The sequence below is a fragment of the Mixophyes fleayi genome, chromosome 9 (genome assembly GCF_038048845.1).
Source record: "Mixophyes fleayi isolate aMixFle1 chromosome 9, aMixFle1.hap1, whole genome shotgun sequence".
In the NCBI taxonomy this organism is placed as follows: Eukaryota; Metazoa; Chordata; class Amphibia; order Anura; family Limnodynastidae; genus Mixophyes; species Mixophyes fleayi.
In genome coordinates this window covers 32205058-32222625 of record NC_134410.1, presented here as the reverse complement: position 1 = coordinate 32222625, position 17568 = coordinate 32205058, and the positions used below count along the sequence as shown (strand labels likewise).

Sequence of the window (17568 nt, the reverse complement as noted above, 5' to 3'; positions counted from 1 at the left end):
AAGCTCCGCTCCCCGCGCACCCACCTACCACCCGGCATCACCCGGACGCCTACTTCCTGAAGTTGGCAAGTATGCACAACACACTCACAAAGCAGATAAGTTATTTCTTTTTTGTTCCAAAGAAACCTACAGCATTTGTTCATGGCGTACATACATATGTGGACGCTTCTATACCACTTTTGGTTAGAGCTTTCATGAAGACACTTTGCACGGACATGTCCAAAAAAAAATATCACTTTAAAATCCTGTCCATTACTTTGGACCACCCCATAGTCATCAAATACGATGATATGTATATCCTAATATTGTATACTACTTATTAGATAATATAATTTATTTTTTTGTTTCAGGACAGACAGGGCTTTCTTTTGGTAACATGTTAGAATAAATATTGTTTGATTTTATGTGCCTCATAAACACAAATAGGAAAAAATACATGTTTCAGTGATTCGTCTCATATTTATTTTCACCTAATTAGTGTTACCCCCAAATATTTGCAACAAAATGCATTGATCTAGTTCTCCTGAGTATAGCAATACCAACCAATAAATAACAGGATTTACAGGGAACGGGAACAAGTTAGTTTTCAAAGTTTTATTTTTCCTTATGATATCCTACATTCGCACATGGGTACACGTTAAGGAACGTTAAGGAAATGGGGAGGCAACTTTTGACGGCTTGGAACAATTTGGAGAGATTTAGAAATTGTCCTGATTCATTGATCAGGTTATTTCTTTGCATGTCTACTTAAATAGCAACTTTACAGTTTTAACCATTAACGTGCTTCCAATGAGTGGCACACAAGCAGTTTCATTGATATTACTAAAAAGCAAAAAATGTATCTTTGTTGCACTAAGTTGCATTCCTGTCACAACTTCCCCAGATAACCCTTTTGAGAGCAATTGTGACCCACGTGTAATGTGGTCTTCAGCTTCAGGGGCCCCTTCTTCCTTTAGTGTGCAGTGGTTCACCTGTATTATGGTATGTTGCACCCAGGTCTTAAAACACATAGTCCTTGATGTTCCTTAGTGAGGTTGACAAGGAAGGAGGTAGATAGTACAGTTTGCAGGAGAATAATCAAAGTCAAACAATTGAGGTCAGAACCAGTGGGCTAGTCAGGGACAGAATCAACAAACATATAATAAAGCAAAATAAGGCAGAAGTAAGCAGGGTTGAGCCAAGTATGAGGGGTCTCAGAGAACTCAGAGAAATTGGGAAGTCTACTAGACGTTCCAGGAGAGTAAGCAAGTGTGGTTCAAAAACAGGTAGTTAATCAGCACCCAGTAGTCGTATTAATGTCAGAGGTCAACAGGCATTGCAAAGGTGCATAGTGTCGAATAAAATAGAATCTCCCACTGTTCACCACAGGGACAATGTAAATCCATATCTGTCCAGCCTTCAAAAATGATCCTTGCTATCTTTAAAATAATGTTAATATTTAAAAACTGTAAGATCATTTAGGAAAATAATCAATTTAACAAATGCCCCAACATATCAAACCTAATGCTCATTATAGTTGATCTTTCATCATTGTCTCTGTGGGCAACTCACTTCTTTCTTATCTTTGTTTAGCTTATATGTGTTGGCAGTTTGTCTCCAGCATGTTCTGAAGAGTATATTTTTTGTTTTAAAAACCTACAGTATTATTCTGTAATGACTCAGTTATGTAAGCCCTCTCATGCCTATAAAGTAGGTTGTGTTTCCTGTATATTTTGTAAAAGAATTCTTCCCGCAATAAACATCCTTGAACTTTTGTAAATTAGTACAAAATATAATGTTCTGTAAATCAATGATCATTTTAGAAATCAGATGTGCCTGAAATTCCTATCTGTTACAGCAATTACCCTGAAATAAAGACGTCAGAGTTTAGGTAATATAAGTACAGGGTGTACTTTAATGACATTTCTGTTTACGGAACAAATGTATAATAGTTAAGGAACAAGGGTCTCAGAATAGTCTTTAGAGAAGGCTACAATTTTGCATCCTGTATGTAAGAATAAGAATAATTACAGCCGCCATATTTCTGCCAAACATATTTCAGTTTGATATGGCAGGAGATACATCAGTCATCGTCATCAACATAATGGTGATGACTACGGTTTTAAAAAGTAGAATAGATTATTTTGGAGGAAAAAATGCTTACTTGGGGCAGTGGGGTCCAAGGTAATGTTTTCAATTCAGATAATCATTAAGCACATTTGTGAAGCTATAAGACCCATTAAGCTCAGGCAGCCATTGACTGATTGGGCATGTTGGCACTTGTAGAGCTAGAACTAATTTAGTTCTGCTATCTCCACATGGGTGTCCCAATGCTACCTAGAGCCCAGCATGTCTGAAATAGGACTTAACATCTTCCCTTATCGCAGAGTCACCACCTCCTCTCAAGTCTCCATCAAGACCAGCTCACAAGCCCGCTAACTTGGTGTCATACTTGACCCTGCCCTCTGCTTTACTCATCACATCCAGTATCTATCCCTGTCCTGTCCCCTTCAAAAAAACAAACAAACAGATTTTCATGATGGTGTAGCAACCGACCTCTTCTCTTATTGGAAAGAGGAGGACATTACCTCGATGGGATGTCTCACAGGTAAGACATCTAGAAACTTTACACTTTTGCTCAAGGCGTAGTGAAATATAATTTTTTGCAACCCTAAAGAATGGCTTTCTTACAAGCCCACTACTATATTAGTAACCTATAAAACATTCTTGGATTCTAAGAGGCACAATCCCCTTGACCCCAGGTTTTTGTCTGTGCCACCCAAACATAAAGCCATTACAATTTATTACCAGCTATTGCGAAAGCGAATCATCCATAGTGAAGTGCATGCAGGAATGGCTCAATGGTTGCGTTTTTTCCCCTCCCTCGGAATAGAAACTGTATTACATGCTCTGTCAAACTCATATAACCTTATATCAGCCAGCACATACAATAACATGTTTATTAATTCATTTCATAGGGCATATTTGTCCTCCCATAAGCAGTTTTTGGTGGGACTCTCAGATACTTGTGCTAAATGCAATCAAACTGTTGTAATTGTCTACAGTGCTTGATTGCATTTGATTAGAAAACATAATCTCTAAATTACAAGACATGCAACCTGTTAAATTAAGTGCCCCCTGGATGTGTAGTATGTAAGGCCGCAAGTTCAGTAATGAAAGGAGGGAAGTGGTTACTACCGGCCATTAGAGCTGCAGCCCACAAGGTCATTTTACAGTCACAAATCCACAGAACATGTCCAACATTCTCTTTATTTAAGGAAAAATTGTTTTACATATTTTGGATTGACTGGCTGGAAACCGCACTAGGCAAACAGAAAAAGACTCAACTTACATGGGAAAGTTATATTAATACTCTAACTAGAGCAGCTACGAACCAAATTTATCATTGTTTACAGCATGTCAATTGGTAGGAAATTCAAAGCCTTGTGAATGACACCCCATAGCCCCACCACCACCCTATTTTACTTTGACTTATGAATACCCAATAGTCAAGGAGTTGGGAACCCTTTTCATGCTTCAATGCAGAAACTTGGAAATCCCAGCTATGGAGCCCAGAATATGATGAAAGCATAAGATGCTTATTGAACAGAAGAATAAAGAATAAACCAGAGAATACAGGGAATGGTATAAACCAAGTATTGCAGATACTGAACAATGATTTTCAAGTGAAGCTGGAAACTGGTAGCAATAAGGAAGACAGCTGATGCAGGTAGAATGACTGTGTGGAGAGGACAACAATAAGAAACAGCAACATAACAACAATGACCAGCCAGGGGTGGATCTAGAAAATTGCTATACCCCGGGCGATTTAGGAGGGCGATTTAGGCCCTGCCCCCTTTCCGACATCTAAGGCTGCCGGCGGCTGCATACTATGTGCAGGTCCGCTTGGCAGTGACAGTGTGCTGCCCGGCTGCTCTTATTGTGTTTTAAACACAATCAGAGCAGCCGGGCAGCACACTGTCACTGCTGAACGGACCTGCACATACTGTGCAGCCGCCGGCAGCAAGTCCCTGCTAGGGGGGGGGCGATTGCCCCGATCGCCCCCCCCCCCCCCCCCCTGGATCCGCCACTGTGACCAGCACTAGTAACTGGGAGAGGCAGATATAAATATGGAGCCACCAGGTGCAGGTGATTAATTAGTGCAGCAAGTTAGTTCCTAGTAGTAAGAAGAAGCAAGGCACAATAGCAGCACCTCTGGCGCATGAGAGGTACTGCTGGATAATACATTCAATGTAACAAGTCCAATATTGTCCCAGAGGCAGGAGCTGCCAATACAAAGCAGCATGCAGATGCAATGCTGCAGAAAAGGTGAAGACAGATCCTGTCAACCCTCTTGGGACCCTCAAATTCCACATCAGGTGAACTCTTCTGGTGGTATGATACTAAGCCACTTTTAATGTTTGTAAACCTGTTCCACTTTCTTACCTCATTGTCAGCATACCATGGAAAATTATTCCCTAACTTTATACTAACGTTGCATGTTGTATTTGTCATGTACTATAACTGTGAGTGATGACAACTTGCATATACTTTGCCTTTAAATTGTAACACAATGCTTCAGCACCAATAAAAAATATAATTAAAAAATATATACATTATTGCAAACCCACTGGTTAGCTCTCCTTATTTTGATGTATGTTTTAGTAATATATTTGTTGCAGTTGTTGTGATTGTAATAAGCACTCAGTCTAATGTATTGTTTTTAATATTGTCCTTTAAGGCTTTGGTTTGGCATTTATCGCATATCCAGAAGCATTAACCCAGTTACCAATTGCTCCTCTTTGGTCATTTCTGTTTTTCTTCATGCTGCTTACCTTGGGTTTGGACTCTCAGTTTGCAACCATAGGTAAGAATACTTTTAAAATACTTACAGTTTTCACATACATTTACTAGATTTGTATTATAATACAACAGGCATGATACACATACCAGTTGTTAGATCATTCAATATGAGCTCTCAAGGTCAATCAGAGGCATTAAGCATAAAGACGCACAGCAGGACAATTGTCTATTAGTTACCAAACTAGTAGAAGAACAACGTAATTATCTCTAGCAATTAATTTAATAATAGGAATGCAAGAACTGTGAGTTAAAGATTTAGAGGTCCATTTATCATTTATCAAGCAAGACCCCTCAATTATGAAGATTTTTGCAGCGATAGAAAATTTCCACTTTGCTGAACGATGTTTAACTCCCCAGCGGCACTGGCCGGCAGAGGACTTTGATAAATTGGAAAAGGCCCTTAATTGAGAGTCTATTGATATTAAATAGACTCCCTAGGATCAGGGCCAGTGTTAGCATTTCTAGCACACCTCTGTCGGAGTTTGTGCATGCGCGGTGAAGCCCTAGTCGGCCACTCTGCGCGTGAGTCCGATTGGCCAACTGATAAACAGCTACATATTTTCAATATGTAGATAATATGCTTTGTCTAATCACTAATGTTCAGCACTCAGGGGTGGACCTGTTTTTTTCCCAGGCCCAGGTGCAGGCCAAAGTCCCGGTCCCCCCCTTGTCTGCCTCTTCTTCCACACAACATCTGGAAAGCAGTGGGAGGAGAGGAGTAAACACATTCTAAATTATCACAAGATAGCCTCTAAGCAACAATAGGGCAATATTCTATAATATGCAGCACCTCTATGTCTTATATTGTGCATTCAGTATCCACTATGAACTATCTGTGCACTAACTAAAAGGCCAAAAAAGATCATCTGTTCCTGAACTTTCCTGATGTCATTGATAGCCTCTGTAAGTCCAATGATGGCAGGATACACTCTAAGGCATAGCAGTTATGTATGTGGCATTGGCCATGCAGACCATCACAATCACAAATTACTTGTGACTATGATGGTTACTCCACTGCCAGCATTAAAGGACGCTATATCCAGAGCAGGATCACACCTGTAGAATCACAAGCGGTCCAGCAACCACTATCCCACATCTACTGGCATATATATCATGGCTAAAATAGTCTTACTGTACTCATGAATTCTTATTTGTACTGTTTATCATGCCTGTTTTTAGAATAAATATCAAATAATTAGTAATTGTATAATTAAGTAACGTATTTTGCAGAAACTATCACAACATCTATACAAGATGCATTTCCTCATTTAATGAAGAAAAGACGAATCCCTATCACTATTTGCTGTTGTGCTGTTCTGTTCCTGCTGGGACTGGTCTGTGTTACCCAGGTATCGTTACCATTTCCTTTATCAAACAGTGAAACACAGTGATGTGTTGTGACGTACAAGATGGAGAGACTGAGCTCAACTAAGAGCCATGACAAAAATAAGATGTGGAAAAAAAAACATGGATACAGTCGCATTGCATAGTTGCCTGTAGGGACTGCTTCCTAGGACAAGCTTGACAATGTTTCTTCTCAGTCTTAGTTGCTAGACATTGTGGAGGAAAATCTAATGTATTGACCAACAACGTGCAGCATTCACGCCAAAAGATGAATGCTGTATGTCCTCCTGGGGTCATAGTATGATTGGCAGCAAGCATTAATAAAGGAAAGCACCCTGATTAATGGATCCTAGCAATGTAAAGGATCATCCCAGAACAAATCAATTGAAAACAAAAACATGTCTTGTCAACGCGTTTCATGGTTACCACTTTCTCAGAAAACATATATACATGGAACCTGAAAAAGTGGTAACTTCAAGACCACTAAACACATTAATCATCAGTATCGATGGAACTGCTTATTTCCAAATAATTGCATTGTTCTGTGTTTCTGCAAGTCAGCTGCAATTGATTTTTTTACGGCCATTCCTGTGAAGTCTTCACAGTAATTCTGCTAGGATCCATGTCATCGCAATATGCCTACGTCCGTAGCTAACAACATTTGAAGGTCAGCACTTTTTGGCTCAGCACAGTCATCTTGATTTATTTGTCATTACACTATCAGGGGCCTCTACTTTCCTTTGCTTATAGATAACTACTGTAATACTAAAGGGATTAGCCGGTGAGACATTGCATATTCTCTCTTGGATGTCATTACTGTCAGTGCTGGTTACTGGCAGGTAGCAGTGCCATTCAGGATGGAAGGTGGAACTTGAGAGACAGGGTTTTCACAAAAACGCTACAACGCTGGGGATCTAGTGAAATACTACGTTTGTCATTTTTGCATTTTTTTTAAACATATATTATGTATTTAAACATTTATATTGTAATTTTAAATATGCCATTATTCACTTGCACATTACTATACACAGCCAAGCTGGTGACAAGGGAGCTAATCAATAGTATACAAGGCTGCATGTAACGGGACCCTGGTGTCTTCTCGCTCATTGACCAATATTACCTGGCATTAAACTATTAATATGCTGCCCTAGACATTGTGGGTGAATACAATTTAAATTAGCAGTACCCGCCCCCCCTCTCCAAATGCTTATGCCTGAGTACTGAACTCCCTACTATATTATTTTTATGGCTAACGGAGGTGGTTGGTAAAGACAAAGTAGCAAAAGTAATATTGTAAGATATAAAAATAAATGGTAGTATTAAAAGATATTAAATAAATAAAATTAACATAGTTCCAATAATGTCCTGCCATAGGTATGTGCATAGGTGATTGCCGATATATTAAATACAATCCTGTAACTGGGGCAGCATGGTGACTAAGTGGTTAGCACTTCTGCCTCACAGCGCTGGGGTCATGAGTTCAATTCCCGACCATAGCTTTATCTGTGTGGAGTTTGTATGTTCTCCCCGTGTTTGCGTGGGTTTCCTCCGGGTGCTCCGGTTTCCTCTCACACTCCAAAAACATACTGGTAGGTTAATATCCCTAGTCTCCCTCTCTCTCGGTCTGTGTGTGTGTATGTTAGGGAATTTAGACTGTAAGTTCCAATGGGGCAGGGACTAATGTTGCGACTGTATTCAAATCCAAGCGTATCTCAAGATACAGTTGAATCTGGTTGTAAGTAGGCTCTGCCTAAACAGCACTTGCCGAAACGGAGACACACAGAACAGACTGCAGTATTTGTACATGCATATGTGCAATAAAAGGTCATATCAAAACACATAAAATCTTTATTTGATCAAAAACTAAAATATAATTTATATAAATATTAGTTTTTATATATAATATTTAAAAACATTTATGTTATATTAATTACATAAGTAAAGATGACTTCAATGCTTACTGTACATACAATGCGTTTTAATTGCAAAATCAAGGAACTCTTTCAATGTGTCCTAGCACAACAGCAAATTATACATATTAACATAGATGTTCAATATTCTGCTTTCGTTCAAATATTTATAATGAACGATAGAACTGACAAGAGCAGTTCTATCTCTCCTAGTATTTTCCATACGTAATGATGTAATTTTGTCACTTTGTTGTATGCCTTAACCCCTAATGTACGGCATTACAAAACCCGTGTAATGCCTTATAAATAAAAGTTAATGATAATAATGATAATAATAATAATAATAATAATAATAATAATAATAATAATAATTACTGTTTTCTGAAGTCAGGAATTTTTTGGGTAAACCTGATCGATTACTTCTGTGGCGGATGGGCCATCCTTTTTGCTGCAGTGCTTGAGTTAGCAGGAATATGCTGGATTTATGGTAAGATGTATTCAAAATATAATTCTATGTACTTCAGTCACTGATAGAGTGGAAATGATTTTGCAATACGCTTGATAAATGTCACTTAGTGTAAAAATACAACCGTACCGTGCAAATTATGTTTTATGATGCTATGTTTTTTTTGTGTAAATCCACCCATTCATATCCAACATGCCTATGTAATCTGGGCACAATGGTGGCAACTGCAACAGATGCATCATTTAGCATCTTCTGGTACTAGGAATGAGGTTGATCTGGACCTTCCTTGCTGATTGCGTTCAGGCACATGCATGAACCCTTAAGATATTTAAATGAGGTTGGCATTTTTGGGAATGTTCCTGGGTTAGAACGTTGTCACAGATCCTTTTTCTTGTGCTAAACAAACTGATTTTAAAAGATTCCTAGATCCCAGTAATCAGGGGTCATTAATTACCATTAATGGTACAACCTTTAGACCATCCATGTGGGAGTGTATACAGTGGTATGCTATACCGCCACTTCTTCTGCTGCCTTCATTGTAAAACCATCAAATTCCATTCACTTACTTTCCCATGACATTTTCATACCACCACTTATAAATGTCTATACCACCACTTGGTCACTGGGTATAGTACATCCTTATGCACACAAATACCATTGTCATACAGTACATGTTATAAATACACTTTTAATTTAAGACTTAAAGGAGACTCAAGTGAAAATATAAAAATTCAAGGAGAAGAATGTAAAAGTTGAAATTAAGTGCTTGCAGGCAGGACTTTGAGGTGTCATTTAAAATTTTCCACCATGCGGAATACCATGTGGATCAGCAAGAAAAATTGGTGCAGGTGTGGGCCTGCTGCTGTGTGTGCACCGCACAGGAAATAGGTGTATTTAGGGAAACATCATTAATGGAAATCTATTGTGAACATTTCTCATCTCTCATTAAATTATTAATAATGTTAAAAAACCCACACGCACGCACGCACGCACGCACACACACATGCACACACTCACGCACACACACACGCACATATACATGCACTCACGCACACACGCATGCACGCACTCACATACACACACATACACACACGCACACACTCACGCACACACACAATTTTTTCAAGGAACAACGAAAAATTTGTGTAAAATCTGCTAAGTGTAAAAAGAGGCAAATGTCTAAAATAATGAAAAAAATAAAATACGAGACGATTTGCAATTGAACAGAGTAGTATTAGTATATATTAGTATAGTATTTTGTGATTTTTGCATTGCTACAACATGAACTACTACACTGCAATGACCATCTGCTGCAATACACAAGAAGATTGCATAGCAAAACTATCAGTCTAAAAGACAAACTAAGAAAAAGCTAAATAGTGTTTTATCACCATCTGGTGACAAAACTTGGTAATGCTGCAAATATATCTATCTATATATATATATATATATATATATATATATATATATATATATATCTATCTAACTATATATATATATATATATATATATATATATATATATATATATCAAAAGAGAAAACATGGAAGGACGGCGCCTTCAGGTGTATATGCAAATAGTTAATATATATATAGTCAGTAAGCCCAAAAGGTCCAGAGAACGTAAAGTTCCGAAGGTATCAATAGTGCAGGTGGATAACAGCATATACCAGCAAATGAAATGGTCAACATATATTACAGTATGAGACACTGTGCAGGATATTGGTAGAGATGTGTGCGTAGCAGAGATAAATAATATAACAGCTTATCTGTAAATAGGCTCCTCAGTAATCCCGGGTGGTGGTATCCTTCGGTCACAGAGGTATGATGTAAAAACAGTATGTTCTAATAATAACTGCTGCATCACCGCTCAACATTAGGAAAAATATAAGAAAGCCATATGGTGTAGTATTTTTGCAAACAATTTATTCAGCAGATGAAATTATAAAATGCAAACTCACAATATAGATAATAAATATAAGCTTATCTGTATACTATACAGGTGAGATCACTGGTTGTTGTATCCCTGGTGGTAGTTATAGATGTCCCTCTATAGGCTCCATACAAAAGCTCAGGAAAGGGTGAAATCTTAGATAGTAACTCCCAGGGTAGATCAGTATAGCAGTGTTCTCAGAAGGTGCAATGTGGGCCTCAACGCATTTCGTTCAGTAGAACTTCATCAGGAGGATATATATATATATATATACACACACACACACACACACACACACACACATTATATATATATATATATATATATATATATGTGTGTGTGTGTCTCAAAAAAAAGGCCAGGTAAGGACATGTTTGAGTCCTACGGACCAGCAGATGAGGTAAGCACTTATCTCCTCGTCTCTTCCTCTCTCTCTGTCTCTTCCCCATCTGTGTTTATGTAAGAGCAGTGTTTGGGAAGTGTGGGGTGTAAGGGGTCCGTGTGGCAGCAGCTCTTTAGGCACACTGACCAATAAGTCAGCCAGTCTATGCATAAAATTAGTGCCCTGAACTGATTGTTCTATGAGCTCCACACACTGTGGGGTCATTTGACTTTTATGTCATTATTGTCATGAGATAGCGAGATTAGACGGTATTTATTGTTTTTTTAATTAGGTTCCAATAGCTTAACATCTTTGTCACATCCTAAGTCTGTCATGTTGTGTAACAGGAGCTAACCGGTTCATTAAGGACATTGAAATGATGATTGGGAAAAAACACTGGAGCTTCTGGTTGTTTTGGAGAACCTGTTGGTACTTTGTGTCACCAGCCTTATTAACGGTAAGTAATGAACCCATATTTTTTTTCATCACACTTATTCCATAGTTCTCCTTTTACTAAAAATGTAATGGTAAATATAACAATTATACCTATCATAATTAGTTATGGAGAGCAGTGATTTCATCTTTGTCGCTGCCGGAAGCAAGGTGTGCCTCTTCCATCTTTAAAGCAGTAGCAGCTCCTAAAAACACAAATATACAATCGTGACTCCATTCTGGTGTCATATATAGTAGAGAATTGATTGAAATGTCCACAAGAGTAAATAGTATTTGACTTACGTATACAAAAAAAAGATTACATTTTCACCACTTACAGCGTTTCATCATTTGCTCTCCTGCAAACTTTGCAGCTAGGCAACATTTTCATCTAACTCGAAATCAATTTTAAATAGTAAAAATATAATAGTCAATTTATAGTTCATAATGTATAAAGTACTCAGTAAATAATAACTAATTGTGGCCATCCCATAGATTGTAAGCTTGCGAGCAGGACCTTCTCACCTCTTTGTCTGTTTTACCCAGTTTGTTTATTAGTTTACTATGTTTGTCCCCAATTGTAAAGCGCTACGGAATATGTTGGCGCTATATAAATAAATGATGATGATGATGATGATTTTGTCCTGACTGTAACCTATTTGCTTCTTTATGATTATGTAAGGGATACAAACCAATTAATAACAAAGCAATTTCTGCTGTCCATTTAACAGTACTTTCCAAGGTATTTATATGCCTGCTAGCTAAATACAACTCGGACATAAATATATGTATAAAATATAATATACAATATGTTATACTACACAGTTATTCAAGTATTTACTTCTGTGTGTTTCTGCAGGCAATCCTCTTGTGGTCATTAATTACATTTGAATCCCCATCATATGGCACCATAAAGTATCCTACCTGGGCAACAGCTCTGGGCTGGTGTATAATCTCCTTCTGTGTGATATGGATTCCTATTACAGCCGTAGTAAAGCTTATCCGTGCAAGAGGAAACATTTTACGAGTAAGTCAATTAACATAGGGAACCGTCTGCAACAGCTTAGCAGCAGTGCTAATCCTACCATGTGGCAAGGTTATAGCCGCCTTTCTTTATTGACTGTCTTCACTAACTTGAAGTAAAGAAAGAGCAGGAAGGAGGCATTTAAAAGTGGGGAACCCCAGTCTCTAACTTCAGCTCTGTGACATCAGATTTTTGTGGGGTTATAATGCTAGAGCCTGATGCATATAGATATAGAGGACCACATATAGATTTTAACCTCAAGATAGCAGTCGTTACAGAATGTGCAGATCTTGTACCTTCTGATGGGTGGATCAGTTCGGTACCAGATAGGCATTCCTTGGTGCCACAGGCATAAGATGCACATCACTATGTACCAGATCAACAAAATGTTTTTTTTATACAAATACAATATATTTATGGTGTGGAGTAAAGATGAGCAAAGTAGAATTTCGCACAACTTGAATTTTGCAGGGTAATAAGTAGTTTCCCAGAAGAGCAAAGATTCAACAATAAAATCTTTGTGTTCAGCTTTTCGTTTGCCGTTCTACAGAATGCCGGTATACACATTCGTAAACTCTGCATTTCGCAACGTTTTTTTGTCTTTAAATACAACAATGATGGTGTCAATTAATTCTACTCATCATAAGATTGGTTAGGATTAGTGAAGTGTATATACAGTTTTTCATACATAAAATAACGAAAGGCCACAATGTCCCCTTGTTTCAGAAGTACTATAGCAAAAATAGTTTGAAATTAGCATTGTGTGACTCTAGCACTTATTATTATTATTACCATTTATTTATATAGCGCCACTAATTCCACAGCGCTGTACAGAGAACTCACTCATATCACTCCCTGCCCCATTGGGCTTACAGTCTAAATTCCCTAACACACACACACACACACACACAGACTAGGGTCAATTTGTTAGCAGTCAATTAACCTACCAGTATGTTTTTGGAGTGTGGGAGGAAACCGGAGCAAACACGAGGAGAACATACAAACTCCTCACAGATAATGCCATGATCACGGATTGAACTCATGATCCCAGTGCTGTAAGGCAGAAGTGCTAACCACTTAGCCACTGTGCTGCCCTACACTTACACCCAGCGAGGGACGCACAAATGCAGGCTGAGAACACTAAGGCATGTTCGTGCAAATGCAAATCAAGCAGACCAGCAAGAACATGCGTATATGTCTGATCGGAGGCGCAGGTTTTGCACCTTCTATAGGGCAGGTAAAAATGCACACTGATGATGACTTATCTTATCCAGGCGATTTTGCATCCAACTCTGCTTCAGCCACTATGAGACATAACAGATTAATAACTGTTTTTTAGATCTGTCGACCAGCTGACAATTGGGGACCCGCGCTGACTCAGCATCGTGGAGAACGTTACAAACACATGCCAGACAACAGCAATGAAAAGAACTTAGTAGAGATTCCAACAGTGACCGCCATGATGGGATATGATAATGATGCTTATCTTTGATGTGGATCTCTAACAGATGACTGACGCTTGGAGTAAACCTAAATCGAGAGTGAACGTAATCCTACTTAACTCCTTCACAGCTGAAGCTTTTTCACCACTGTGCTGAGCCTATTTTGGCACTTTTTGCGTTGGACACATTACAACATCAACATCAGTAATTTGTTTATGCAGCACCTACACAGCTTATACATGGTTTTTTTTCAGAAGACATTGCATTTTCAGAAAATAGTTTGCTTATACCTCCTGATATGGCAAAGAAACTACACAAAATGGTCAAAAAAATTTTTTATTTAAATTGCAAGAACGCGAATCAAAAGCAAATGTGTTTTCTAATTTCTTTTCTAATCACCGCAAAACTTTATGGTCCTTGCATTGGCATGAATCCACCTGTCCAACACAGAAAAAAGACAAATTTTACACATAGATTTTTATAATAAAATATGTACTTGAAAGTGATAATGCATATTTTTTTTCTAGTTTGCACTGTCTTGAATTTAATGCAGAAAAATGTGTAGAATAATATGGGTAGCCCAACGAGGAATACATCTTGAAAACTAGACAACCTACCATTTTAAATGAACTGACCTTTAAGTTTATTTGAGTTTATTTGAGTCAGGACAGGGGAGATATGGGCATTATAGCTTCCGCAATCTGGAAAGCTTAATGCTTACTGTAGTGTGGCGTGTTATTTTCTGGTGATGATACATGATCACAAACAATAACGTCTAAGGGGACATATCAATTGAAAAACAAGGGTGTCCCTGAATGTTTAGGTGCCAAGGCCAGGCACTTTTTGTGTCCTCTCATCATCTCCAGACGGAATATTTCTATCAGGTAGGAGCCAGGGAGGAGCTTAGGACAGTGGTTCCCAAACTGTGCGCCTAGGCTCCCTGGGGTCCCTTGGAGATCTCACAGGGGTGCCTCGGCCAGGGCCAGTGGTAAGCAAGGTGGGGGACTACTTGGTAATTATTTTGGTTTAGGGGTGCCTTGAAAAAGGTTTGGAGACCCTAAGGTCTCCAAAATTTGAACTGAAAAAGTTTGGAATCCACTGGCTTAGGATATAAAATGCTTGTGTTTCCTGTTGGTAGGACAATCAGCATATTGTGGTGGTTATAGGCTAGGTGATGCAGGCGTGGAATTGTAGGCTTCCCCCCCATAGAATTGAAGAGGTGTGATTACACACCTGTCAGTAAAGACATGCAGGTGGCAGGAGTGGTGTGTCTTGCAGGAGGAAGGACTGAAGAGATGCTCAGCAGACAGAGGTTAGAGAGGCCTGAGAAGACAGCACTGTAGAGAGAGCTGAGTAACCAAGTGAGGGGCTTTGGAACAGCTTGAAGAGGTTCAGAAGAACTGGTTTGACCTGCAGACAAATAGACTGCAGGAGAGAGACTGTTTGATATAGTAATTGGGTAGAGAGGGTTCAAGAAGTGAGGCATTGGGCTGTATAGGGAGTTTTTATTTTGCTTCTTTGTGCTGTCAATGAAAGCATTTTTATGCTTAAAGTTTAAGTTTGAAAGGCTGCTTTCAGAGTTAATTGACTGTCAAACTTGGTGGAGAAAAAGCTTCATGTGAGAATCTACACACGTAAAATTTGAAACTCTGCAAATGCAATATTGGATGTTTTGACCTGCAAGCAGAAATAGGAGTACACCAACAACTTCCAGACAAACCCATGAAGGTGGTGCGTGACAGGTTTACTGTCACCTGTTAATAATATAGTTATTAATGACAAAACATTAACAAATACAATTAACTCCCCCCATAAAATACATTTATTAGGATGTTATTACTGTACACTGTGCATAAAATGCATTTTTACTGTTGCTCCTGATTACAAACACATGTTCTAGCATGTATACACAACCGTCATCACTAGTAACTGACACATGCCAGACTTGTAGCTGGTGCAAGTAATTCAACAGAAAAACCTTTCAGATGCCCAAAGCTTCAATCAGGTGCTGCGGCGTACACTTGAACTTATGATACACTCCCTTTTTATACATTGACTGTGTGCATGCGTCCAGTCCCCTCCCCGTTCTGCCCCAGTAATCATAGGCTATAATAAGGGTCCATGCACTCAAAGATTAATTGAATGTTGCTGCGTTCTATGGCGTATGGTTTGTTTCTGCGCATTTGCATAGTGTTTTTATGCAAAAGACCACATGTATCGGCATTTCATCCCTTATTAATACCGCCATCAACTGCCTACCAGCTTTTCTCTCATATGTGCCACTGTCCAACAGCTTTTATCTCACTTGCCCCCTTCCTCCAAACAGGGCTCAGCAAATGCTCCTCTGACTCCTGGTGCTCACTACTCACTAGAGAGAGAGAGCTGAAGGACGGAGCGCTCCTGCTGCTCTACCAGTGAGTGTGGCCCCAGAGCCTACAGCTTTCAGGTGCCGACCCAGTGGTGGGATCTTTCAACTGCGAACAGCAGGTGGAATGAGGGCCCACCGGGCCCTAGGCAGCCACTTGTAACACCGTCTTATGAATAATGAGGCCCTGCTGCCACTTTGCTGCTTGGGGAAAGGCCATTGCCATCCACCAGTCAGTGTGCTAAGCCTGTCATATCCAGTAACAGTGTATGCACTAAACACTAAACTAATTGTACATGTCTGGGATTCAGAATCCTCCTTGTTCCACAGCCAAGCCACCCCTGTGTGGGCTGGTTGAGAGCATGGGTGCCGCTCATTCACACAATGGTTAAAACCATACACTTGGACAATAAAGTTTTAGTGGCATGGGCCACCATATTACTTTCCAAGGTGCCCCCCAAAAATGTTAAATAGGCCATAATACTGTTTATATTGTATATAGGGCTGAGCCACCGACCATTTAAAACTGTGCATGAAAACAAAAAATGTGTATCTATCGCTATATCCATATCTCGTTATTCTCTCATCTCTGACTTGTGTCTCCTTGTATCTGTAGAACAGGGACGGGTGAGTTAAGGGGTGGGTTTGCCTTGGTCAAGAACAATAAGTGCATCATTTACTTGTGCTCTACTTAGCCACAGATATTCCTGTTGGAAGTCAGGTGCTCTAACCCAGGAGCACAGACTGCGCTGATGTGTGGCCCCCTGCATAAGCCATTGCCAGCACTAGACTATGGCTGGCTGGCTGGGCTGCTGGTATTACAACAGAGAAATCTGAAGCATACTTTCCCTTGTCATAATGTCAGTCAGTCCTAGCCTGTTCAGTACAAGGCTGAATTCCCTATAAGATTTGGTCATGCAAAAAAATGTGCCTCCCCTAAAAAACTAGCCTTATGCTGAGGCACTAGTTCTTCACAACCCTTGTGCCCAGTTGGTGTTGGGGTAATAGATAATTGAAGAATTGTTTTCAGCATTTTTTTCTTTCACTACCGGTCCCAGCAATCCCAGGCAGCCATACACAGCTTAGATATGCTGGCAATTTTTGAACTACAAGTTCCAGTATATCCATTGTTGCCAGAACATACTGGCACTTGTCATCTAAGGTCCAATGGGACCTGTAGTACACCAACAACAACAAAAATAGTATTAAATAAAAAAGACTCTCACACCTTGAAAAAAATATTTTATGAAAATAAACACTGTCCCACACATTGGGTGGGTATGGGTTAATGGCTATGGGAAAGCCGACGTACTTTTAAACAAAGTGACAAAACGATTTGTATAAGGGCGATAATAATAAAAACACTAATTACTATATAACAGATATTAACTTTTTCCGAAGGTTTAAATGACCGGGCACTGTAATCTCC

The 17568-nt window shown here is 39.2% G+C and overlaps 1 protein-coding gene across 1 annotated transcript in view; it reads left to right on the top strand.

The window, feature by feature from the left end:
- LOC142102379 (sodium- and chloride-dependent neutral and basic amino acid transporter B(0+)-like) overlaps positions 1-14283 on the top strand; it is a 33427-nt gene extending 19144 nt beyond the window's left edge. The window contains exons 9-14 of the mRNA XM_075187226.1: positions 4721-4846; positions 6073-6191; positions 8484-8583; positions 11224-11333; positions 12168-12335; positions 13672-14283. Coding sequence (XP_075043327.1) covers positions 4721-4846; positions 6073-6191; positions 8484-8583; positions 11224-11333; positions 12168-12335; positions 13672-13824 — 776 coding nt within the window. The 3' untranslated portion in view covers positions 13825-14283. The remainder of the gene's footprint in view (positions 1-4720; positions 4847-6072; positions 6192-8483; positions 8584-11223; positions 11334-12167; positions 12336-13671) is intronic.
- Positions 14284-17568: the final 3285 nt, after the last annotated feature.